General features: G+C 45.7%; 1 protein-coding gene and 1 long non-coding RNA gene across 3 annotated transcripts in view; one reads left to right on the forward strand and one right to left on the reverse strand.

The window, feature by feature from the left end:
- Nucleotides 1-14,164: 14,164 nt before the first annotated feature.
- On the reverse strand, nt 14,165-23,204 carry PSMD7 (proteasome 26S subunit, non-ATPase 7). 2 transcript variants are annotated; one of them, XM_050773377.1, is made up of 7 exons: nt 22,985-23,203; nt 20,236-20,327; nt 19,314-19,406; nt 18,815-18,912; nt 18,179-18,259; nt 16,049-16,140; nt 14,165-15,160 (listed from the first exon to the last, which is right to left on the reverse strand). In XM_050773377.1, exons 1-7 carry the CDS (start codon nt 23,056-23,058, stop codon nt 14,722-14,724), a joined length of 969 nt encoding a protein of 322 aa, XP_050629334.1. In that variant the 5' UTR covers nt 23,059-23,203; the 3' UTR covers nt 14,165-14,721. The 2 variants fall into 2 exon arrangements, with proteins under 2 accessions (XP_050629334.1, XP_050629335.1); XM_050773378.1 differs by lacking the exon at nt 16,049-16,140 and having other exon boundaries at nt 22,985-23,204.
- LOC126944101 (uncharacterized) overlaps nt 23,111-24,403 on the forward strand; it is a 105,089-nt gene continuing 103,796 nt past the window's right edge. The window contains exon 1 of the long non-coding RNA XR_007721949.1: nt 23,111-23,421. This is a non-coding gene — a long non-coding RNA (uncharacterized LOC126944101). The remainder of the gene's footprint in view (nt 23,422-24,403) is intronic.

The raw sequence follows: 24,403 nt of genomic DNA on the forward strand, positions 1-24,403 counted from the left end.
ACCGCGCCTGGCCTAGTAGGTGGACTTCTTAAGTGGCCTCCAGTGCTCCCCTCCTGGTATTCCCACCTTCATGGTGAAAACCCCTCCCTTTGAGAGTGGACTGCCCTAGTGACTTGCTTCAACCCAGTGGAACATGGCCCAGGTGATGGGATGTCACTTCTGTGATTCAGCTGCAATCTGTCTCACTGACTGTCCCTTTGCCTGCTGGCCTGTGTGCCCTGATGGAGCAAGCTGCTGTGCTGGAGAGGCCCACGTGGCAAGGGACTGAAGGCAGCCTTATGTCAACAGCTAGCAAGGAACTGAGGCCCTTAGGCCCACAGCCCACGAGGAACTGAATCCTGCCAACAGCCATGTGAGCTTGGAGCCGGATCCTTCTGTTGCTGAGCTGGAGGTGACTACAGCCCAGCGGACACCCCGACTGCAGCCGGTGAGCAAGTCAAAGCAGAGACCCAGGCGAGCCATGCCTGGACCCCTGAGCCACAGAAACTGTGAGATAACCAACGCGTGTTGTAAGCAGCTAACTGTTACGGTAATTTTCTAGGCAGCCATAGGTAACCAGTATACCATCCTAGGTCAGATTAAATGTCCTCAGATTAGCATCCCTTCCATTCCCTGCTTCCTGAATGTGGCCATGATTTTTAATACATGAAAGAGCCATGGCAGGGAGATTATCTGTAAATCAACAAAATCATACCAGGAACACAGGCCGATTGCCCGTGTTCCTCTTCTCAGGGAAAGAGAATACTGGGAAGTGGGAGTCATTTTAATCCCTCCCCGAGACCCCAGTTTCCAGCCTGACAACATTTGCCCAGCAGCGCCAATGGTCCCGGGGCCCTCAGGTCTGGCCCAGTCTGCGACTGCGGCTCTCTGCCTTGAGATGTTGTTAGTTCTTGTCTGGGCCTCCAGCCAAACATAGTTGGCAAGAGTTGTGTCCAGTCTCTCAAGGACAATTTTGGGGCCGTTTCCTGTGTAATTATAGGGTGAGCAGCAGGGTAGATGGTGCTATTACAGCAGCAAATTAGCCTGAAGGGCGGCCTCTGCAGCTCTAGGACTCCCACGGAGGCTGGCTCAGGGCAAAGCTCTCGCATCCATGACGGCCTCCCATGAGTATCTGGGGCCTGGTGGGCTGTGGGTGCAGAAGCAGTGCTGCTTCTGGGAGGATATCCATTTTACCCCCAAACCTTTGGATTTTATTTTGTGTTATTTATTTATTTTTGAGACAGGGTCTTGCTCTGTTGCCCAGGCTGGAGTGCAGTGGTGCGATCTAGGCTCACTGTAGCCTCAAACTCCTGGGCTCAAGCGATCCTCCCACCTCAGCCTCCCTAGTAGCTGGGACTAGAGGCACATGCCACCATGCCTGGCTAATTTTGTCTTGTTTTTTTGAGACAGGGTCTCACTTTGTCACCCAGGCTGCAGTGTACCGGCTAATTAAAAAAAAATTTTTTGTGTGTGAAAACGGGGTCTCACTATGTTGCCCAGGTTGGTCTCAAACTCCTGGCCTCAAGGGATCCTCCTGCCTTGGCCTTCCAAAATGCTGGGATTATAGGTGTGAGCCACTGCGCCTGATCTGAATGTCTGGATTTTATAGTCAAGATCTGCCAACTCTCTGTAATTGGTCCACACTGGTTAAAATCTGGAATGTCTGTGTGTGGGGTACATGAGAAATAGCCTGAGTGGTAAATGTTGACTGTTATCCTGTCCCTGTACTCCATACGTGGGACTCACCCCTAAACATCAGCTTTCTGCCAAGGGGCACAGGATGCCTCTTGATAAATATTACATGGCAGAGAAGAGTGCAAGAGAAAGAGTCTACTTTAGATAGGATTTTAGGGAAAGCCTCTCAAAAGAGGTGTTTCAGCCTAATGACCTGAAAGGTAAGAAGGAACCAGAAGGCCGGACATGGGGGCTCACACCTGTCGTCCCAGCACTTTGGGAGGCTGAGGGGGGTGGATCACCTGTGGTCAGGAGTTTGAGACCAGCCTGGCCAACATGATGACACCCTGTCTCCACTAAAAATACAAAAATTAGCCAGGCACGGTGGTGGGTGCCTGTAATCCCAGCTGCTCGGGAGGCTGAGGCAGGAGAATCGCTTGAACCTGGGAGGTAGAGGTTGCAGTGAGCCAAGATCGTGCCACTGTACTCTAGCCTGAGTGACAGAGTGAGCCTGTCTCAAAAAAAAAAATAAAAAATAAAATAATAATAAGAAGGAGCCAGTCAAGTAAAGAGCTGGAGGAGGAATGTCCAGAGTTAGAAGCATCCAGTGCAGCCATCTGAGTGGGAAGGAGGCTGACCTGTTCTGAGAGTGGGTTGGGGCTGGGGTGACGGAGCAGGGGCAGCATAAGAGGAGACCCATAGGTTGGCACAGGTCCAGGTCATGCAGGGACCCATGAGCCCTGATGAAGAGCTTCAGTTTTCATTCTAAGAGCAGTGGGAAGCCACTGGAGGCTCAGGCACAGGACAGGTGTGCCCCGAGGTACACCTGAGAAAGATCACCCCAAAGGCAGCATGGAGCGTGGGTCCCCTGGAGCTGGAGGGGATGCAGGGAGGGTGGTTAGGAGGCACCGTGGATATCCAGGAGAGGCAATGGCTTTGGGTTAGGTGTTGACTTCATACGGAGTAGAAAATGGAAAGACTCATGCTGTCTTTGGGGTGCAATTGACATGATTTTGCCAGTGGACTGGAAATGGTGCATGAGAGAAAGAGCGAAGTCAAGGATGATGTCTTCATTTTTGGCTTGAGAAACTGGGAAGAGGATGATACCATTTAATCTGATGCAAAAGACTAGAGCAGGGGAGCTGCAGGGGCCAGGGATGAATACTCTCTGGAGGAAACAAAGTTGAATTCCTATCTCTTACCATAAACAAGGTGAAAGTTTTATAAAAGTCTTAACCTACAAGGGCAAAGAGAACATAAGAGGACTTGGTGGCAGACGAGGATGGCTAACATAGTTTTACAAGGCAGACAGCAGGTGGAGGATTGTAATTGATCAAGCAGAGCCGGAAGCTGCACTGCAGGGGAGGCCGATGAGAAATGAGCCACTCTGTCTAGTAGACCACTTGAGAGACTTAGGGTTTGGGGGCAGCAAGAAGGCAAGGGTGATACTAGGGCCTAAAAACAACTGGAGTAGGCTGGGCGCAGTGGCTTATGCCTGTAATCTCAGCACTTTGGGAGGCTGAGGTGGGCGGATCATGAAGTCAGGAGTTTGAGACCAGCCTGGCCAACATGGTGAAACCCCATCTCTACTACAAATAATTAGCCGGGCATGGTGGTGTGCACCTGTAGTCCAAGCTACTCAGGAGGCTGAGGCACGAGAATCACTTGAACCTGGGAGGGGGAGGTTGCAATGAGCTGAGATTGTGCCACTGTACTCCAGCCTGGGCAACAGAGCAAGACTCCATCTCAAAACAAACAAAAACAAGTGGAGTAGTTAAGCATCCGCATACAGAGGAGTTGGACACCCACCTCCCCTCCCAGACCCCATGCAACTCAGCTACTGCCCGTTCCCCGACTGCTGCAGACCAGAAGTGTATTCAGGCTCAAGGCTTGGGGATTTGAGGGACAGCAGAAGGCTGGGGAGGTGCAGAGCTGGAAATTGTTAGATAAACAGAAGTCTTGAAACTTGAAGTGGAGGCTGGGTGCGGTGGCTCACACCTGTAATCCTAGCACTTGGGAGTCTAAGGTGGGGAGACCAGCCCGGGCAACAGAGCAAGACACTCGTCTTGACAGAAAACTAGCTGGGTATGGTAGTGCACGCCTGTAGTTCCATCTGCTTGGGAGTCTGAGGTGGGAGCGTCGCTTGAGCCCGGGAGGTCGAGCCACAGGGAGCTATGATCGTACCACCGTACCCTCAGCCTGGGTGACAGAGTGAGACCCCGTCTCTCAAAAAGTAAAAATAAAAAAGAAACTTGAAGTGAATGAAAAGATGTAATGTGAAAGGTGAAAATGTAAAGCTAATGATGTGTAAGTATGAGAATAGATTTGGGACTTTAAGCTAGGGAACGGCTTCTTAAGTGTGATTCACAAAGCACTAACCATAGGGGAGAATGGATCGATTTGTCTACATCAAAATAGAGGATTTCTGTTCCACAAAGCTCCCCAAAGATAAAGTAACAAACAGATGGGACTGACTGAAAAGAGCTGTCACAAAAAACCGAAACAGGAGTTGTTTCCTGAATATTCAAAGGATGTCTGAAAATCTACAAGAAAAAGAAAAGAAACTCAATAGAAAAAAAGATGAGCAAAAGACAGAAGTAGCAATTCACAGAAGGGACAATAGACATGGCCATGGGGAGAAAGCTCTATCAGAATAACTTCAGAATACTATTGCACTCCTAAGATCTATAAAAATTGGGAAGTTGGATCATGCGCAGTGTTAGGTTGGCAAGCATATTAATAAGGACTGTCACAATCACACTGACACGGGATATACTGTGTGCAGGCTCTGCTCCAAGCCCCTTATAAGTAATACTTTGTGTAATTTTCCTAACAAATCTATGAAGCAGGTAGTAATAAAACTATTCCCATTTTGCAGATGGGAAAATAGAGATAGAGATTTGTCTCTTTTGCTCTGTCACCCAGGCTGGTGTGCTATGGTGTGATCTCAGCTCACTGCAACCTCTCCCTCCCAAGTTCAAGCGATTCCGCCTCAGCCTTCCAAGTACCTGGGATTACAAGCACGCGTGCTGGCTAATTTTTTGTATTTTTAGTAGAGACGGGGTTTCACCATGTTGACCAGCCTGGTCTCGAACTCCTAACCTCAGGTGATACCCCCGCCTTGGCCTCCTCCAGTGCTGGGATTACAGGTGTGACCCACCACGCCTGGCCAAATAGCCTTAACAGCTAGTAGTTTATACATCTTGGATTCCAAGTCAAGCAATCTGACTTGAGCCCATACTTTAAGCTGCTAAAATATACTGTAGTTTCAGACATGGTAACCTCATGCACCGTGAGTAGGAGCATAAAGGACTGCAGCCACTCTAGCGTGCAACCTGGCTGTACTTAGAGACATGAACTATGCCTATATTCTATGTTCCTGCAAACTCCTGGACATGGACTCCATAGAAACTCTTGCTCAGGTCCTTATGAGGACATGTGGTAGCTTTGTTTGTGGTGGTGGAGAACTGGAAGTAACCCAGGTGTCCATCACTAGGAGGTAGGTGAGTAAACCACGGTGGCTGATGACAATGGATCCCCACCTTAGTGGACTAGCAGGGTAGGCAAAGTTACGTCGTGATGACAAACAGCCCTCCAATCTCAGTGGCTGAACACAAGTTTTATTTCCAGCTTACATCAAATCAAATGCAAGGCACGTGTTTCTCTAGGACATGTCTTCTCTGTAAAGGGACTCAGCAGTCAGGCTGCACCCTGTGTGACTTGCCATCTCAACATGTCCCTCCTCTATCGCCCAGGCAGGGGGTGAGAGAGACAGAAGGGGCTTTTCACTTTCTCAGTCTCATTCTCTCATCAGGCTGGCGTGCAGTGGCACGATCTCGGCTCACTGCAACCTCCGACTCCCTGGTTCAAGTGATTCTCCTGCCTCAGCCTCCCAAGTAGCTGGGATTACAGGCACGCACCACCACTCCCAGCTAATTTTTGTATTTTTAGTAGAGACGAGGTTTCACCATGTTGGCCTGGATGGTCTCAATCTCCTGGGTGGTGATCCGCCCCCCCTTGCCTCCCAGAGCGCTGGGATTATAGGCGTGAGGCACCACGCCCGGCCTGCTTATATTTTTTCATTGTCCGGGACTCATCTTGTGGCCTTCTCTGGAGCAAAAGGGGTGGCAAGTGTAGTCTGCAGTATGTCCAGGAAAGACGAATGTGGAACAGGATTTGGGAACACATAGTATTGTTGCTGCCACAAGCAGTTACAAGCTATGAACTGAATGAATCTATACATACAGCCATGAAGACAGGTCTTTAAACATAGTTTTAAGTTTTATAAAAAGGTAGGAAAGAATGAAATGAAAGGGAAACTTACAGAAATTAAAACACATGCACATAGAACGTTACGCTGCATGGGCCGGGTGAGTTGGCTCACGCCTGTACTCCCAGCACTTTGGGAGGCTGAGGTGGGCGGATCACCTGAGGTCAGGAGTTCGAGAACATTACGCTGCATGTTCTTTGCAGATCCATTCATATCTAAGGACGTTTATTAAACACATTGAAGTGGCTATAGCTTATGTGTGTGGGAAGGATGGGTGGTTAGAATGATAGAGGAAATCAGGTAAAAAATATCGAAGAAAGGACATGTTTGATGATGATGGTGATGATGATGGCAGTCATGAACTGAGGATTAAGAGTCTTGCCACTCTCTACATTTGAGGTTCTTCCTCCAGCCATGTAACTCTGGCACTGGAATAGAATGAAGAGGAGGGGGAGGGTGAAAAAGTAGGCAGAGAGAGCTGTTGGGCAACTGTAGCAACAGAACAGAAAGGAGATGAACGTTTGCACATAGGCAGGGGCACAGGAATGCAGAGGGGCAGGTGTCAGAGAGGGTCCACGTGGTAGAACCCACAGGACCAGGTGGCCGAATGCAGCAGCTGAGGCTGAGCAGGGCGGCCAGTATGACTCCTGTGTTCTGGTGGCGTGTGGTGGCGTGACCAGCCAGGGTCTGGAAGAAAGAGGAGGAATGAGTATTGGAATCAGAGGCATCAGATAACGATGAGGGATTCTTTAAAATATAAGACATAGGTTGAGTCAAATGCGGGTCTAGAGAAAATGGAGCCAAAGGGGCTCAGGAGGCTCTAAGAAGCAGGTAAGAGTACCGTGATAGAAGTGCCAGGGATCAAGCCAGGGAGGTGAGGTCATATGGTCTGGCTGTGTCACCATCCAAATCTCATCTTGAATCGTAGCTCCCGTAATTCCTATGTCATTGAGGGGACCCAGTGGGAGGCAACTGCATCATGGGGACGGGTCTTTTCCATGCCGTTCTCATGACAGTGAATAAGGTTCACAAGATCTGACGGTTTTATAAAGAAGAGTTCCCATGCACAAGTTCTCTCTCGCCTTCTGCCATAATTGTGAGGCCTCCCCAGGCACTTGAACTGTGAGTCCATTAATCCTCTTTTTCTTTATAAATTACCCAGTCTTAAGTACGTCTTTATCAGCAGTGTGAAAACGGACTAATATATAAGGGTTCAGAAGGGCCAACAGGATGGACAAAGAAGCCATTGGTGACTTTAGTGAGAGCTACTTTAGTGGAATGGTGGGGGGCAAAAGCCAGATTGCAGATGATTAAGGAAATACCTGGAAGACAAAGAAGAGAAGGCAACAGACATAGGTGAGCCATTTGCTGAAGGTTAACTGGGAGAAGGATGGAGGAAGGCTACAGCAGGGGCTGCAGAGTGCAGGTGTGCAGCTGTAATATGGGAGGGAGCTGAGGGTTTATATGCCGAGGGGTAAGAGGTGGGGATGGAGTCAGGATTGAAAATGAGGAAGAGAGGCCAGGTGCAGTAGCTCACGCTTGTAATCTCAGCACTTTGCGGGGCCGAGGCGGGCGGATGACGAGGTCAGGAGTTCGAGACCAGCCTGACCAACACAGTAAAACCCCATTTCTACTAAAAATACAAAAATTAGCAGGGTGTGTGGCACACACCTATAATCCCAGCTACTTAGGAGGCTGAGGTAGGAGAATTGCTTGAACCTGGGAGGTGGAGGTTGCAGTGAGCCGAGATCGTGCCATTGCACTCCAGCCTGGGTGACAGAGCGAGACTCCATCTCAAAAACAAAGAAAGAAAATGAGGAAGAGGCCAGGTGCGGTGGCTCACGCCTGTAATCCCAGCATTTTGGGAGGCTGAGGTGGGCAGATCACCTGAAGTCAGGAGTTCAAGACCAGCCTGGCCCACATGGTGAAACCCCATCTCTACTAAAAATATAAAAATTAGCCAGGCATGGTGACCCATGCCTGTATTCCCAGCTACTTGGGAGGCTAAGGCAGGAGAATCTCAAGAACCTGGCAGGCAAAGGTTGCAGTGAGCCAAGACTGCACTCCAGCCTGGGCAACACAGAGTGACTCCGTCTCAAAAAAAAGAGAAGGCAGCCAGAGAGTACCTGGGTTCAACTGAAGTGCCAGCCTGCTCCAGTCAGAGAAGCACAATCTGTGAGAACAGGGAAAAGGAACCTAAGCTTCTGGAACCCGATCCTCTTGAATTCATGGCTTTATAGGTGTTTAAAAAAAAAAAAAAAAAAAAAGGCCGAGTATGGTGGCTCACACCTGTAATCCTGGCATTTTGAGAGGCCAAAACAGGAGGATTGCTTGAGCCCAGGAGTTCAAGACCAGCCTGGACAACATAGGGAGACTCACCTCTATGAAAAATAAATAAATAAATGATTTTAAAATGGCACAAAAAAACAAAACAGACCCCTGGACTGTTAAAAAAAAAAATTGATAAGATTGATCTACATCAAAATAAATGTTCTCTAACTTTCATGTGGGCAGGAACCATATGGAGACCATCTTAAAAACACAGATCCCCAGAGGTTCTAACACCGCAGGTCTGGGGTTGGGCCCAGAAACCTGAATTTTTATTATTTTTTTGAGACAGCGTTTCTGTCACCCAGGCTGGAGTACAGTGGCACGATCTCAGCTCACTGCAACCTCTGCCTCCCGGGTTCAATAGATTCTCCTGGCCTCAGCCTCCTGAGTAGCTGGGACTACAGGTGCGTGTCACCACGTCTGGCAAAGTTTTGTGTTTTTTGGTAGAGACTGGCTTTCACTGTATTGGCCAGGCTGGTTTTGAACTCCTGGCCTCAAGTGACCTGCCCGCCTTGGCCTCCCAAAGAGCTGGGATTACAGGCGTGAGCCACCATACCTGGCCAGAAACCTGAATTTTTAACAAGCATCATAGTGAAATCTGCTGTCATTGGTTCTATGCTTTGAGTAACTGCTAGAGAATGGCCAGCTGAGGTCCTAGTAAGTGGAAACGAATCACTCAACCAATCAGCACCACCCCCTTCTGGAAAAGTCCCAGGCATTTGACAAAGATTTGTCACCTACAACTGTCTGCCCCTGTGTGGAGAGGGCTACTTTGAATGAACCTCCAAGTCTTGGTTAGTTTTCTTGAAAAAAACAGAAACAGGTATAAAATGAAAACAACTGGGGATTAAGTAACAGTTATGCAGGCAGTGATCATTTAAATAGGACTGGAAAGGGTGGGCTTGGAGCCAGGTTGCACAGGTTTGCAAAAGCCAATTGTTAAATTTTCAGAAATTTTGTGAGCTGGAGGCTAAACACAACCATTGTTAAAAATTAAATTGTATAAACTTACAATTAAATAGATTATATTAAGAAAATATTTTTCTTTCTTTTTTTGTTTTTTTTTGACACCGAGTCCCATTCTGTTGCCCAGTGGCACGATCTTGGCTCACTGCAACCTCTGCCTCCTGGGTTCAAACAATTCTCCTGCCTCAGCCTCCCAAGTAGCTGGGATTACAGGCCCATGCCACTATGCCCGGCTAGTTTTTGTAGTTTTAGTAGAGACAAGGTTTCCCCATGTTTTGCCAGGCTGGTCTCAAATTCCTGATCTCAGGTGATCCGCCTGCCTCGGCCTTCCAGAGTGTTGGGATTAGAGGCGTGAGTCATCGCGCCGGCCCTAATTTCTTTACTACATTTTACTATCAAGTGTGCTCCTAAGATTATTTTTGTCTATCTTGTCTGTAAGGTAGAAATACTATATAGCACTGTGCTTCTGCGCCTTTCCTCCCAACTCAGGTTGTTGTGAAATCAGCCACCGTGGAAGTATTTATACCAGGGAAATTGGGAAAGGCTTACAAATCAATGCCCCTCATCCCTTTTTTGGAGAACTGATTGTTACATGTTTACCAGCACACCACTGAGTAGGATCCTTAAAGTAATTAGGAGGCTGGACATGGGGGCTCATGCCTGTAATCCCAGCACTTTGGGAGGCCGAGGCAGGAGGATTGCTTGAGCCCAGGAGTTCAAGACCAGCCTGGGCAACAAGGTGAGAACCTGTCTCTGCAAAAAAGTTAAAAAATTACCTGGGTGTGGTGGCTCGTGCCTGCCGTCTCAGCTACTCAGGAGGCTGAGGCAGGAGAATCGCTTGAGCCCAGGAGGTTGAGGCTGCAATGAGCTGTGATCGCATCACGGCACTCCATTGTGAGCGACAGAGCAAGACCCAGTCTCAAAAAAAAAAAAAAAAAAAAAAAAAAAAAAAATTAGAAGAGTAGTACCAGCAGTGAGGAAAATCGAAGCATGAACTATCTGCTTGTATTCATCCCCCAGCAGCAGTGTGTAAAAGGACGTAAGGGTGGAGGTGTGGAGGCTTAACCCAGTCTTTTTGCACCCATAGCCTCTTCAAATTCCTTCACAATTTTGCCTGGGTGGCTTCAGCCGAAAGCAGAAATGGCAGGAAGTAATTGGGGCAGATTCCCAAATCTATGCCCAACTGGGAATCAAATTTTTCTCGACAGGAGATGAGCTGAGCTGAGCTGAGTGAATGACGCCATCTAGTGTCAAAGAACAGATTGGCTCCAAAGAGCAACGATTAGCAAAAGATTCCTCTTGATTTGGGCGCTAGAAACACGACTTCTAGTTTCTTCTTCCCTTCTTTTCACATATTTTCTTTCCTCACTTCTATGTCTGTACTGAGTCAATTCTTATTTACTCCACCAATAAAAACAGACTTGACTTTTTGTTTTTTGAGACAGAGTCTTGCTCTTTCACCAGGCTGGAGTGCAGTGGCACGACTCACTGCAACCTCCGCCTCCCGGGTTCAAGCAATTCTCCTGCCTCAGCCTCCCGAGTAGCTGGGATTACAGGCTCCCACCACCACACCCAGCTAATTTTTGTATTTTTAGTAGAGATGGTGTTTCTTCACGTTGGCCGGGCTGGTCTTGAATTCCTGACCTCGTGATCTGCCCGCCTCAGTCTCCCAAATACAGGTGTGAGCCACTGTGCCTGGCCAAAAAACAGGCTTTACTTTTCTTTAAAAAAGATCTCAATTTTGCACTGCTACCAGGCAAAAATCGGTAATGCCAAGAGTTGAACGGCATAGGAATGTGCACAGGTATTACGTGTAATAATTTGCAATACATTTGCTTAGGGAAGTTGTAAACATTTTTTCTTGTGGGCCATATAAATCAAATGTTTCTCTGCCTTCCCACAGTCCTGTATCCACCCCATTTTCCCGGACAGGGCAGATGAAAGTGGTTTTGTTAGCATGTTATATAGTCTGACAAACAATCCTAACTCATTCTCAAGTTTTATTTTGCTTAACCGCAAATGGTAGAAGAAAATGCCTTTGCATAACTTCCCAGTGAATGGGAGATTTCATTGTTTTCCATAAGTTGAGGGCTATTTCCTGTTTTCTTTTTCAATTTTTTTTTTTGAGAAAATCAACACTTTATTGAGATATTTTAAAGTCAAATATCTAATATAAAAAGTTTGCATTGCTTCAGCTTGTTTTCATTTAAACCTGTAGTTGTCCTTCATTTGCTTCTGGCATTTTTTTCTTTTTTTCTTTTTTTTTGAGACAGAGTCTCACTGTGTTGCCCAGGCTGGAGTGCAGTGGCACTCGGCTCCCCAGTTCAAGCATCCCCAGTTCAAGCAATTCTCCTGCCTCAGCCTCTCAAGTAGCTGGGATTACAGGTGCATGCCACCACGCACAGCTAATTTTTGTATTTTTAGTAGAGATGGGGTTTTACCATGTTGGCCAGGCTGGTCTCGAACTCCTGACCTCAAGTGATCCACCCGCCTCGACCTCCCAGAGTGCTGGGATTACAGGTGTGAGCCACTACACCTGGCCTACTTCTGGCGTTAAAGTGCTGTAGTTTTGGTAGAATCTTCTCCTTGACTTCAGGACCCTCTCCACATTTATCCCCACCCAGTCTATAACTCACATATTTCATGTTTTCAAACAGAAAACCATAATTCGGGAGTAAACACCATCCTCTGTAAGATGTGTCACAGGAGCAGCCTGAAATCTATTAGGCAGTCATTCTGAAGCTGTGGTGAAATGGAAGGGAAGCTAATGTTGTAGCTATGGAGATGAGATCCAGGCTCAAGATCACGCTTTTTCCAGAATACTTTTTCAGTGTTTCCAAAACCAGCAAGAGCCATCTAGAAGCCTCATCTCCAGACCGCCAGACTACACAAAAGTAAGGCTTTATTTGAGGGGTGGGCCCTGGGTTTTGCAGTCGAGTCAGCTGCTATCTGTATGAGCAAGACTTCATCGGTAGCTCTACTGGGCTCCCCCTCTTCTACATGATGGCAGCAATTTGGCCTTAGAAAATGTGCCTAAGTGACTTCACAGGCTACAGGCTATTTTCCTCATAAGTAGGAATGGAAGATTCCAGTTAGGAAGGTAGAAGTCAGTTTTGTTCGTATGCGGGCCAAACTATTAAAAAATAATAAGGCCTAGGGATTCCCATGTTCTTAGATGCTCAATGAACATTTCAGTTCATCAAACTGTGACCAACTTAAAAGGCTGTGGCATTGTGCTAGTGCACCGGACCCTGGGAAAGTCTGTTAAATCCAAATGATACTTTTTTTTTTTTTTTTTTTTAAAGAGACAGGATTTTGCTTTGTTGCCCAGGCTGGAGTGCAGTGGCCTGCGATCACAGCTCACTACAACCTTGAGCTCCTGGGCTCCCCTATCCTTCTGCCTCAGCCTCTTGAGTAGCTAGGGCTAAGGCACATCCCACCACACCCAGACAATTTTAAAATTTTTTGTGGATGGGTTGTACTATGTTGTCCAGGCTGGTCTCTTACTCCTGGGCTCAAGTGATCCTCCTGCCTCAGCCTTCCAGTGTTGGGATTACAGGCACCAGCCACTGCCCCCAACCCTGCATTATATTCTTAAAGGCAGACCTGAATCCTGTGCGGTGTCAATTCAGGTGTGCACCTGCCCCCGAGCCTCACATACAGGACCCGTTCCTCAGGATGACGCCGCGTTCCCTTGCTTAGAACCTCAGCACCATGGCACCTGGCTCTCCTCCCACGCCCGAGTCTTGTTCTTGCCCATTTCCTAGAGAGGGTTTGTGGTCCAGGCTCCCTGTCACATCAGTGTGTTCCAAACACGGCACCCAAATCTCAAAAGCTGCTTCAACGCTCCCGTGGTTTGGGATACACCTCAAGTTTTAATCTATGTACTTCAAGTTTCTTTTATTCAATTAGATACAACCATCTGACTTTTGGCTTCTGAAACAGAAAAGTCAATTTAGTTGTTTTCACTTTACCATGCCTTTTTATCTCAGAATCGTGATGAACTCTGAAATGAACCCCGATGGGGCATGCCTCTATTTATGCTGAACAATAGTCATTTTACATTTTACTACAGGTTGAGTGCCCCTAATCCAAAAATTTGAAATGCTCCAAAATCTGAAACTTTTGGAGCACTTACATGGTATTCAAAGGAAATGTGCATTGGTACATTTCAGATTAGGTACGCTCAGCTGTTAAGTATAATGCAAATATTAAAAAAAAAAAAATTCCCAAATCCTTAACACTTCTGGTTCCAAGCATTTCAGATAAGGGATACTCAAGCTGTACCTATTTCCAAATTTCCACTAACTAGCTCTTTGGCAGGTCTACGGAATAAAAATCGATGCTTCTGATTACTTCAAGGCATTATAACCTCATGAAGTAGTTTCTGAGATGCAACTGAGTTTTTGTGCTATTTTATTGTATTCTTAAATCTTTCAAGATGAATAATCCATGTAGTGCATTTGAGAGGTTCTACCTGTTCAAGAAAGGAAATTTAATATCCGTGACTACTGTATGTCAAATGATTTAGTGCCTTAATTAGTTCCTCTAGAAGTCCTCTGCACTTATCTTAGGGGAAACGTTGTTCCATTCTTAGTAACATGCCTGTTTGGCCTGTGGTCTGAGGTACTTACAGCTGCTACAGTGGTAAATGTGTCCCTTTTGAAACATTGTTCTGGGGACTTCAGAGATGACTGACTGCAACCTATCACCTCACAAATGACGGATCTGAGGTACAAACTAGAACCTGGGTCTTCTGGGCTCAGAGAACTCTCCTCACTACAGCAGACTGCCTGTTTCCATTTAGGGGAACGAGATGCTCTTTCATAAATGATACCAAGTCCAAGAGAACTCCTTAAGGCAGCTCCAATCGAAGGTTGCCTTGGCTGCTTCCGGAAACAACGGATCACTACTCCCAAAGTCAAAAACGACTAGAACACAGCCTTAAAAATCAAGTCATTTAATTGTGTCTTTGAAGGTAAACAATATATGGAGCTGGATCACAACCCCTGAGAATGCCAGAGCTATGGGTCCAAAACATGGTGTGGTATTGTCGGCAGAGTTCAGAAGGGTCTGGACTCTACGTGTTACCAGGCAGAAAACATGATGGAACTCATGCATTCCATTTAGCGACTGTGTAAAATTCCAAACAGACCCCAAGAATCTTTCAACATGGGGAAAATTCAACTTCTGGTTTTACAGAGAAACGAATGAAGAGTACCAAAACGCTTTGTTGATTTCTCCTCATTTTTCTCACACAACCTGAAGCCTGAGCTGACTATCATATCCCCAGCTCACAGCAGCTGAAGCCGCAGTTCAGGTTTGAGCTCAGTCTCCATACGCTTCCATGTAGCTCCACAGCAAGAGTGGCCGAGGCAGAGAGCTCTTGGCGGGCCAGCTTCCTAACAAGCACGCCGAGCGGAAAAGAACCCTCTAGCAGCAGACTGATTTAGTTTGTAAGATTTTAATTTACAAATTAAAAAAGCTATTTAATACATGTTTTACTTTTTCTCCTTTTTCTCCTCTTTCTTTACATCACTCTTTTCCTTATCTTTCTCCTTGTCCTCTTTCCTATCCTTTTTGCTGTCTTCTTTCTCCTGCCCTTCTTTCTTCTCTGCATCGCGGTTGGCAATCTTGTTGTTGATGAGGTTGTGCAGGGCGACCACGGAACGGATCAGCGAGGCCAAGTACACTACCACCATCTGGTCGTTGGTCTTCAGGTAAAAGGCCTTGACAAACTCCTGCAGGCTGACGTCTGGCAGCAGGTTGAAGACGTCCTGCAGCTGGTAGATGATCTGGTGGTTGATAGGCAGCTTGCCTGTGGCGACTTTTTCCAGGTAGCTCCTGATATCCAGAAGCTTGGAGTTCAGTCCCTTCAAACCATGGACCTGGTTTGTGATCCGCTGGGACAGAGTGCCCACCGTCGTGTCTTTGATGTCTCTGTAATAACCCGCAGTTAGAAAGGGCAGGAAAAGGCATCGGGTACCATGTTATCACGCAAGTTCTTACATTCTAAGAAAATACCTAGCTTTGTTGGGTGCGGCAAGTTTTTAAAAGAAAAATGTCACTTTTCCATTTGATAAAGATTTAGTTATCAATTACGAAATTGTTATCATTCGGAGCCACATGTTTTATCTTTCTCATCACAGGACATTTTTCAAAAAATAATTAGAAAAGAGAGCTAAAATAAAACCATTTTCACTTAAGAAAAAAAGAGATTGTTTACGTGAACAGTTTGCATCTGCCAATAACTTTCTGGGTAGCCTTGTACTGAAGCTATCTCGGCTTTCCTGTTCTTAAAAGGATGGCATTTTCTCTACCTGCATCTCCAGAATATCGAGAAGCTTAAATTTAAGAGATGGTAATTTTTAGAACTGGAAGGAACCTCATTGACTGATAAAACTATGACCCCTTTCAAATAAGGATTATATAGATATAGGATTTTAAAACAAAAGCTACCCCGAGATGAAGATTCTCTCTAGAAAATGGGCTACATTTGTTGAGAAGGACATCTAGTGGAGTGCAGGCCTGCATTCTCACACCTCTCTTCCCTCACAGTCAACATTCTAGTTTCCAGACAAGGTATGCTATCCACAGAGTCATAAATTGTAACTCAAGACATTTACAGTTGATGTAGTTCAAACATTTCAATGTACAGACAAGAAAACAAAGGTCTGGAAAGAGACTGTGATTTGCTCAGAATGGCAGACTTGTTAGTGGATGGCCAGGACTGGAACCCAGGTCTCCATACTCTTGACACAAACCTCTTCCTTACACTGTGTGGCCTCTCGGGCAGCGCATTATTTTGATGCTGTACTAGGCTCTCACCGTAACAAGTGTTCAACTCCAACTTCCTCAGCTTCCTCTGCTCCAATTTCACTGGTCACGTGTTCAAATGTTTTTGAGGTTGGGGTTCCATCCTGGGAGAGGAAGCCTAACTATAATTATTTATTTTCCAGAAACAAACTGATGTGTGTTCCTTTTCGCACCTTGAGTCTCTTGCTTTACGTCAGCTCATTTAATGGGTGCATGACTGAGAATTTTCTATGGCAAGGGTGGGTAAGGCTTGCTTTGAAAGTTTAGCCTTCAAAGCTGACATCACTGTGGTGCTGCTCAGTGATGCAGTCTGCTGGGGCACTGGGAGTTGAGAAAATCTGGAAATTCCCTCAAGCCCACACTTGGGATGGACACACAGGGAAGTCTCAGGTTGATTCTTAAAAGTGTATTGTTCTGGCTGGGCATGGTGGCTCACACCTGTAATCTCAGCACTTTGGAATGCCGAGAATTCGAGACCAGCCTGGGCAACATGGCAAAAAACCCTCTACAAAAAAACACACAAACTAGCCAGGTGTGGTGGCGGGCGCCTGTAATTCCAGCTACTCTGGAGGCTGAAGAATGAGAATCACTTGAACCTGGGAGGTGGAGGGTGCAGTGAGCTGAGATCACACCACTGCACTCCAGCCAGAGCAACAGAGCGAGATTATCTTAAAAAAAAAAAAAAAAAAAAAAGTATATAGTTCTTTCTAGAATGGACAATATACAGAGTATCTGTACTGAAGCAAGTTTGTGCCAGAAAATGTAACGTTTAGCCCTTTTTTGTCTCTTGGATCAAACGATTCCAGAGTGCCCAAACCAATGCAATCAGCATAGCTGGCTTTCTGGCGGTCTGAATTAATCAAAGGATCCACTGGGGACATGGTTCCTGGTGGGCACCCAGTGACATCCTGAAGGGACTCGGAAGATACTTTTCTCAGACTCTGCCAGAAGAGGCTGTACGTCTCCTGCAAAAGGCTGTAAACTGTGTGCAAGGGAGGACAGCACAGTGGTAAGAGCACAGGCTCCACAGCCAGGCTAGCTGGGTTCAAATCTGGTGCCGCCATGTATGTAATAAGGGAGCTCCGAGACCTTGGGCAAGTCACTCCCATTCACACTAAGTGCTACAGAAGTGAGCTGTGATTATTTTATTCAGGATAGGGTTAATCCTGCAAGGGGCATTCTCTTTGCTTTGCATGCCAAGATGGTCAGAACCTTTAACCGTCTTGTAGGATTTCTTGGTAACCTTTATAGGCACTAATTCTTCTTGAGTTTCATCTGGTAACATGACCCGTATATCCCCTTTATCTCCTACTAAAAAAAAAAAATCTTGCTTCATTGGGGTGCGTGTGTATGAGCAACCTCAATTCCTTTTCTAAAGAGGCAGGAGAAAAATTCACTAAAAACAACTGGGTCAAAACAGGGATGAAAGCCCTACTGCAACTAGGTGATACATTGGATCTAAGTTCCCTGGTAGCCAGGCAAAGAGAAAAGCTCCAGGAAGACAGAACTCAATGCAAGGAACATTTGCACAAAGCTATCCTAAAATATCCTTTTCCAAATCTTAAAACTGAAAGTAAGGATAAATACTGCAAATCTAAACCCAAAAGGAGACCGTAATTCATCCCTTAAAGTTTTCATTTGTAAAAGGGGAATCTGGATTTCTGTTTTGTGTTTTTGGGGGACAGGGTCTCACTGTCGCACAGGTTGGAATGCAGTGGCGTGATCATAGCTCACTGTAAGCTTGAACTGCTGGGCTCAGACAATCCTCCCGTCTCAACCTCCTGAGTAGCTTGGAATACAGGCATGGACCATCATGCCTGGCTAATGTTTTTATTTTTGTAGGGGTCTTGCTATGTTGCCCAGGCTGGTCCTCAACTCCTAGGCTTAGGCAATCCTCCCACCTCTGCCTCTCAAAGCACTGGGTGAGCCACTGTGCCTGGATGGAATTTAGATTTCTATGTTCCTCTCCATTTCCAAAATGTGGTGATCAAAAAAGTCAAAGGGGAAAAAACTTAACTACCTTCTTTTGTTATAGAGACAAAGGATTTGTTGACCTGAAAATTGAAAAAAGAAAAAAAAAAAAAGCCCATCACCCAATAAGCGGCAAGTCGAACCCCCCAGGTTCATGGCAAGATGACTCACATCATGGACTTCTTCCACTGAAATGTACGCTTCTGTGGGCAGTCCTAGGTCCTTCGGCTTCACATCAATGATGACCAATACCTGGCCGAGAAACACATCTTAGCAAATCATCTCACGTCCAGCACAAAAGGGGTAATTTCAGGCATTCCTCTCACAATTACTAAAGCTATTTCTTCTATTCAATTATAAATGAACCAGAATTTTCAGCAAAAATGCATTTATACTTCAAATGATCTCATCGTTTTTTCTGCTTTTCGATCCCCTTCATTAACAAGCTGAGGGGCAGTACAGTGCCTAGCACAAGGACATTAGAGTCAATACAGCCAAAATTTCAATCCCAGTCCCACCCCTTACCAGACCTTCCTAACCATTCTAAACCTGTTTTCTCATTCCTAAAGAGGATATACAGTTACTGAGAGGATTACATAACTCATACACCTGGTACTTAGCAGGTGTAACCTGTTATTTATCAAATGTATTAGGTTACAGTATATTTCACAGAGCACTACAAATTAACAGAAGTTTATGGAGATAAAGCAGTAAGCAGATTTGCTACTCAAATTCTTCCCTGGATGCTCTTACTTGAGCTGGCTGGCAAAAAATCATTCAAGAGTTTTAAAAATAGAGAGCACTTACGGAATTAGGACAGTATCTTTTCATGAGTTCGTTGATGGCAATGTCATTCTTGTGTAGTTTAGGGCCTGTGTGGTACCAGCCAACTATTCTTTCTCTGGCTAGGAAGGAAAAAAATTAGTGGGCTTTAACTATTTCATGAAGCTCGATACAACTCCCTCAAAAACGATAAGAAGTTATGTCCTTTACCTCTTTGAAAATTCCAGACATATGTACCCTGGTGGTACTAAAACTCTAATGGAAGACTGATTTTACTGGACGGTTCTTCACTTTTCAGCCGCAATTAGAGCGTTATTTCCCCTCTTACCCAAACCCAGGTGGCCTATTTGGCCTTAAATTGCTACTCTAGTTTTTCATTGATTCTACCTTATTCTTCTACTCCCACTAGTCTTAACTAAGTGTAGCCAACTGAAAGGGCCTTGATGTTAAAGAAAAGCAAACAGAAGACCCCATACACACAGATCAATTCTATGCTGTAACACCTTAGAACATCAAGACGTACCATTGACTTTCTTAAACATTCCATACATGTTTTCCAAATAATCATGGTCTAAAAACCACACAGAATCGTCTTTGTCATCTTCGTCAAAAGGAACTAAAGAGGAAAAAAAAAGTTAGTTTAGGGTGCTTGGTAGAAACCTAGAACAAAAGTCACAAGTAAAGACCCTCAGGCCAGTTCTGATTCACTTACGTGTTTCACTTGCCCAACACGATATTAAAATTTTTTTTTTTTTGAGCTGTCCTCAAAAACTGGGAGAGTTCACAGAAAAATCCAGACCTCCAGCTTCTCTTAAAAAACTGGAATACCTGGCAACTACCAGCTACAGCCAGGTAGAGGTTGTAGCTCTTTAAAAAACACATGCTTTTCAGTTTTTTTAGAAGCCCAGTAATTTCCTGGTATTTTCCATTTGGCGAATGACATTATTAGCTGGTCGTTTTAGACACCAGAGTTAGTGACCTCTAGTCCAGAGGTCATCCAGCATGTTGTTGCTTTAATTATCCAAATAATACATGGATACGTTCTTGTGAGGATTCACACACGGGTAAAGTTCCCCATCTCTCCCCTTACTCTACCTATAAGAAGCATGGTTGAACAGTTTGTGGGGGTTGACAAACTGCCAGCTGCCTGTTTTTATAGAGGGTTGCTGCAATACTGCCACTCTCATCGTTTGTTTACATGTTGTCTATAGCAGCTCCTGCACTACAACAGCAGAGGGGAGCAGGTGCAGTGGAGACCACATGGCCTACAAGTCTAAAGTATTTACTGCCTGGTCTAGTGTGCAATCTTCAGGTTCTTTTCTATACTTAAGCAATTCTGACACAATCTGTGGGTTGTAGTCAAAAGTGGTAACAAAAGATTATTTTCTTAAAAAGTCAACTGACATTTTAACCATGCTCAGAAAAACACAAAATTTGTCTTTTACCTGCAAAACTGTTCGATACATCAAGTACTTTCTTTTGCCATGAGCCCAAAAGCACACCAACAACGCGCTTCTGATTTCCAACCTTGCCGATTCTGAACGAGAAAACAGATGGTCAGTGTGGATAGGTTAGCACAGAAGCATGGATCCAACAATGAGATACTCAATGGGAAGTATCAATGGCACAGATACAATTTAGTTTACCTAGGAACTAATCTCTCTAAACCAATGTAATAGGGTTAGGTTGGTATTAACTATAAGGGGCAATTCACAAACTTGGTGCTGACACACACTGGCAGTTTTTACTTAACATTGACTGTGAAGTAATACATGCTTGGGAAAATTTCAGACTTCACAGAAATTTAAAATGAAGAAAATGAAAACTTCCCAGATCTTAGTCTGAAAACACATTTAAGCCACGCTACCACATTTAACTTTTTCTTTGCAGCTTTCTTTCTCCTTTAAACTTTTCTCATCCTGAAATCTTTTTTGGAATAAAGATGCTAGAGTAGGCCAGGCACGGTGGCTCATGCCTGTAATCTCAGCACTTTGGGAGGCTAGTTTCACATTGGTTTAATTGTAGTATTTTTCTTAGCATATAGTTGGCAAATCTATAAATGGTTACTAGGTTTGGGTTTGAATCAAACAAAGTTAATGATTGTGTATTTCTGGTGCCTCTAATTTTCAGGGGCGGGGGGAGCGGTAAGGGGGAAATTGAGTTTCCAACTTCAAGGGAAACTTCCATACTCATGGGCTTTTGTTTTGGTCTACCAAAGTCCATTTGTGTTTTTAAAACCCTACACTTACTTGATAGAGAAGCTAGTGCTCTTCTTTGTTTTTGAGACAAGGTCTCACTCTGTTGCCCAGGCTGGAGTCCGGTGGCACAATCTTGGCTCACTGCAGCCTCTACTTCTCAGATTCAAGTGATCCTCCCACTTCAGCCTCCCGAGTAGCTGAGACTACAGGCACATACCACCACACTTCGGTAATTTTTTTTTTTTTTTTTTTGTAGAGAAGGGATTTTCACCATGTGGCCCAGGCTGGTCTTGAACTCCTAAGCTCAAGCAATCCACCCACCTCGGTCTCTGAAAGTGCTAGGATTAGAGGCATGTGCCACCAGGCCAGTCTAAAAGCTAGTGCTCTTAACAAGTGCTTGAATAGAACTGAAATGGTGCCTGCCCCTAGTATCCCATGGGAGAAAAATAGTAATTCCTCTACTGTAGAAAAGCCAACATATCCTAGGCTGAGGGTCCTTTTATGGCTCCAGCTGAATTAGTTGCACAGAGCAAGTCGCAGGAGAATGGACACTCTGCAACAATGGCTTTATAGCAGATGCTCTGAACTGGGTCTTTACATTTGCCAATTCAACTAACAATCTTGTAAAACTTAGAAACGTGCAACAGGTCTAGCAGGATGAACAGCTCCAAAGCCAAGTGGTGGTGGATGTACACCCTCAAACAGTGAGCTTACTAGATGACCTCTGAGATGTTTCCTTACCTTATTCATTATGGTCCAAATCTCCAACTGGTCTCTCTCTCTCTCTCTCTTTTTTTTTTTTTTTTTTCGGAGACAAGGTCTCACTCTCACCCAGGCTGGAGTGCAGTGGCATGATCTGAGCTCACGACAGCTTCGAACTCCTGGGCTCAAGTGATCCTCCCGTCTCAGCCTCCCAAAGTGCTGGGATTACAGGCGTGAGCCACCATGCCCAGCCTCATGTTTAAAAAAAAAACAAACGGAAACCTCATCTATCTATCTAATATATATACACCTGTATATAATCCATATATACTATATATACATATGTACTTTCTTTTTTTGAGACGGAGTCTAATCAGATTCCCATTTAAAAATGTTAATGGGTTAAAACCACAGCTGATCCAGGAAGCCCTTCCTGGTGCAGAGCATCATCCAGATTTCGATAACAGGAACTCGGTCAAGTGAAGACAAACATAGATACGAACCTGGGGGCAGGGGTCAGGGACAAATTGAAGCTAGCCCCCTCTGCCCGACTCCAGCATCATCCAAGCATCATTCACATTTCGGTGAAATTAACTTGGTTAAACGAGGATAAACATAAATACGACCCTGGGGCGGGGGTCGGGGCCAAATGAAGGTAGCCCCCCTGTGCCCCACTCCGGCATCATCCATATTTCGGTGAAACTAAGTCGATCAAACGAAGATAAACATAGATAGCCTGGGGGCGGGGCTAAATGAAGCTAGCCCCCTTCGCCCCACCCGTGCATCATCCAGACATCATTCACATTTCATTGAAACCAACTAGGTCAAACGAAGATACGACCCTGGGGGACAGGGGTCAGAGCCAAATGAAGCTAGCCTGCCTCCGCCCCACCCTGGCTTCATTCAGATTTCGGCAAAACGAAGTGACAGACACGAGCTTGGGGGCGGGGGTCAGGGCCAACTAAAGCTAGCCGCATCCCCCGACCCCCGGCATCACCCAGATTTCGGTAAAACGAACTTCGGCAAAACGAACTCGGAAAGGGAACTCTGTAAAACACACTGGGTAAACGGAACAGGCAGCCCAGGTCCCGGAGTGGCGGCGGCTGGAGCAGGGGCGGGAGGTTGGATGACTCCGGCATCGTGAGCCGAGGCTGGTCTGCGCTCCTGAACAAGTAAGGGTCACCAGCCGCCCTGTCTGCGTCCCCAGGTCGCCCGCGGCCGCCGCGCCATCCCCAGCGTGCCCGTGACTCAGCAGCGGCGGCGCCGCCGGCTCCGCTATAGGCCGCTCTCTCACCGGTTGAAATGATCCACCACACTGAGCAACACCAGGGGGTGGACCACCACCTTCTGCACCGCCAGCTCCGGCATCGCGACACACCCCGCTCGCCAGGCCTGGTCCCCTGCCTCCCGCAAACACCGGCAGCTATAGCGATTACCGGGGCGCTTTCAGGCCCAGCGCCTCTTCTTCCGGTTCGCCAGCCCTCGCGCGGCCTTCTTCTTCCGCTCCCAGAGTGCCTCGCGCGGCGGGCCCGGATCTTCGCCACCGCCGCCATTTATGGGCGGGGAAAGGGCTCGAGAAAGGTGGGGGTGGCCCTCTAGTCCCTTGCCTTGCGTTTCCCTGGACTTAAGGGCCGAAGGGACACTGGTGACTTGACCTCCTGGTATTGGCTTGCACCGTCACCTGCAGAGGCATTTCGCCTCAGTTCCTTCCCAGCACCCACCACCACTAAAGTAAATAGTTAACAGTTTACTTTTCCACCACCCAGAAGAAGCTCACTTTTGCTTCAAGTCAAAATCCTCCGGGATTTCTGAGAGGAACTTTAAATCTCTATTAGAGCACGCTTTTAATGTAATTTGGTAATTTATCTCATTCTCATTTTCATTGCCGGGGGAATTTCTCCTTTATCTTTACTGTGGACACTTTGCAATGAACGTGGCAACCTGCAGGTTTCCACGGGTCCTTATATTACTGCGTAACTAGGGCTAGAAGAACGCAATTGTGCCTTTGCTTTTGAAATCAAAATTTACGTAAGCGTTGAAGAAAAGATGGAAGGCAGTAAGGAAGTATGTTGTGATATTTAGCTAGGAAAGAAGAGGACGGCGACCTGGGAAACTAAAGGAGACAAGGACTTAAGCTTATTTGCAGGAGGCAAATTATAAGAAAAATCGTACAGGTGTATATCGTCTCAAGTTGCTGTTTTTGTAAACGAAAACAATACTTCAGCAACCTGAATTACTTACTTATTTTTTGTTCTGTCTTTAAACAAATTTTGCTTTCCCTTTATCACCAGAGGATTTTCCCAACATTTTGGCCTCTTGTTTTTTAAGGTGGACTTCCTTATCTCCAAATGTCAAGGAACACACTTAGTCTCTCTTATTTGTGGGTGGTGAAAAACATTAGCAAAGATTATACTGAAATTTGGCCACCAATGAGAGACTTTAATGTAGTCAGTAGTTTTAATTTGTCTGCATGTGAATTTGTCTTCTGTCTGCAACTTGGCTTTATTTTCAGATTTTCTGCTGGATCCACAAGGAAGTAAATGGCAGGATATGCTTAATATTCGTAATTAATTGAAGAGACTCTCAATGCTATTTTTATTTTTTAATTTAATTTTATTTTTTTGTACAGTTGGTGTCACAATGTGTTATCCAAGCTGGTCTCAAACTCCCAGCCTCAAGCAATCCTCCCACCTCAGCCTCCCAAAGTGCTGGG

The sequence above is a fragment of the Macaca thibetana genome, chromosome 20 (genome assembly GCF_024542745.1).
Source record: "Macaca thibetana thibetana isolate TM-01 chromosome 20, ASM2454274v1, whole genome shotgun sequence".
NCBI classification, from domain to species: Eukaryota; Metazoa; Chordata; class Mammalia; order Primates; family Cercopithecidae; genus Macaca; species Macaca thibetana.

Excerpts from the sequence above, each read along its gene's own strand:
- PSMD7 (XM_050773377.1), bottom strand. The coding sequence starts at position 23,058 with ATGCCGGAGCTGGCGGTGCAGAAGGTGGTGGTCCACCCCCTGGTGTTG. Across the intron at positions 20,328-22,984 it reads GTGGTGGATCATTTCAACCG|AATCGGCAAGGTTGGAAATC; the intron begins GTGAGAGAGCGG and ends TTTCTCGTTCAG. Across the intron at positions 16,141-18,178 it reads CAGTGGAAGAAGTCCATGAT|GATGGAACCCCAACCTCAAA; the intron begins GTGAGTCATCTT and ends TTCCTCTCCCAG.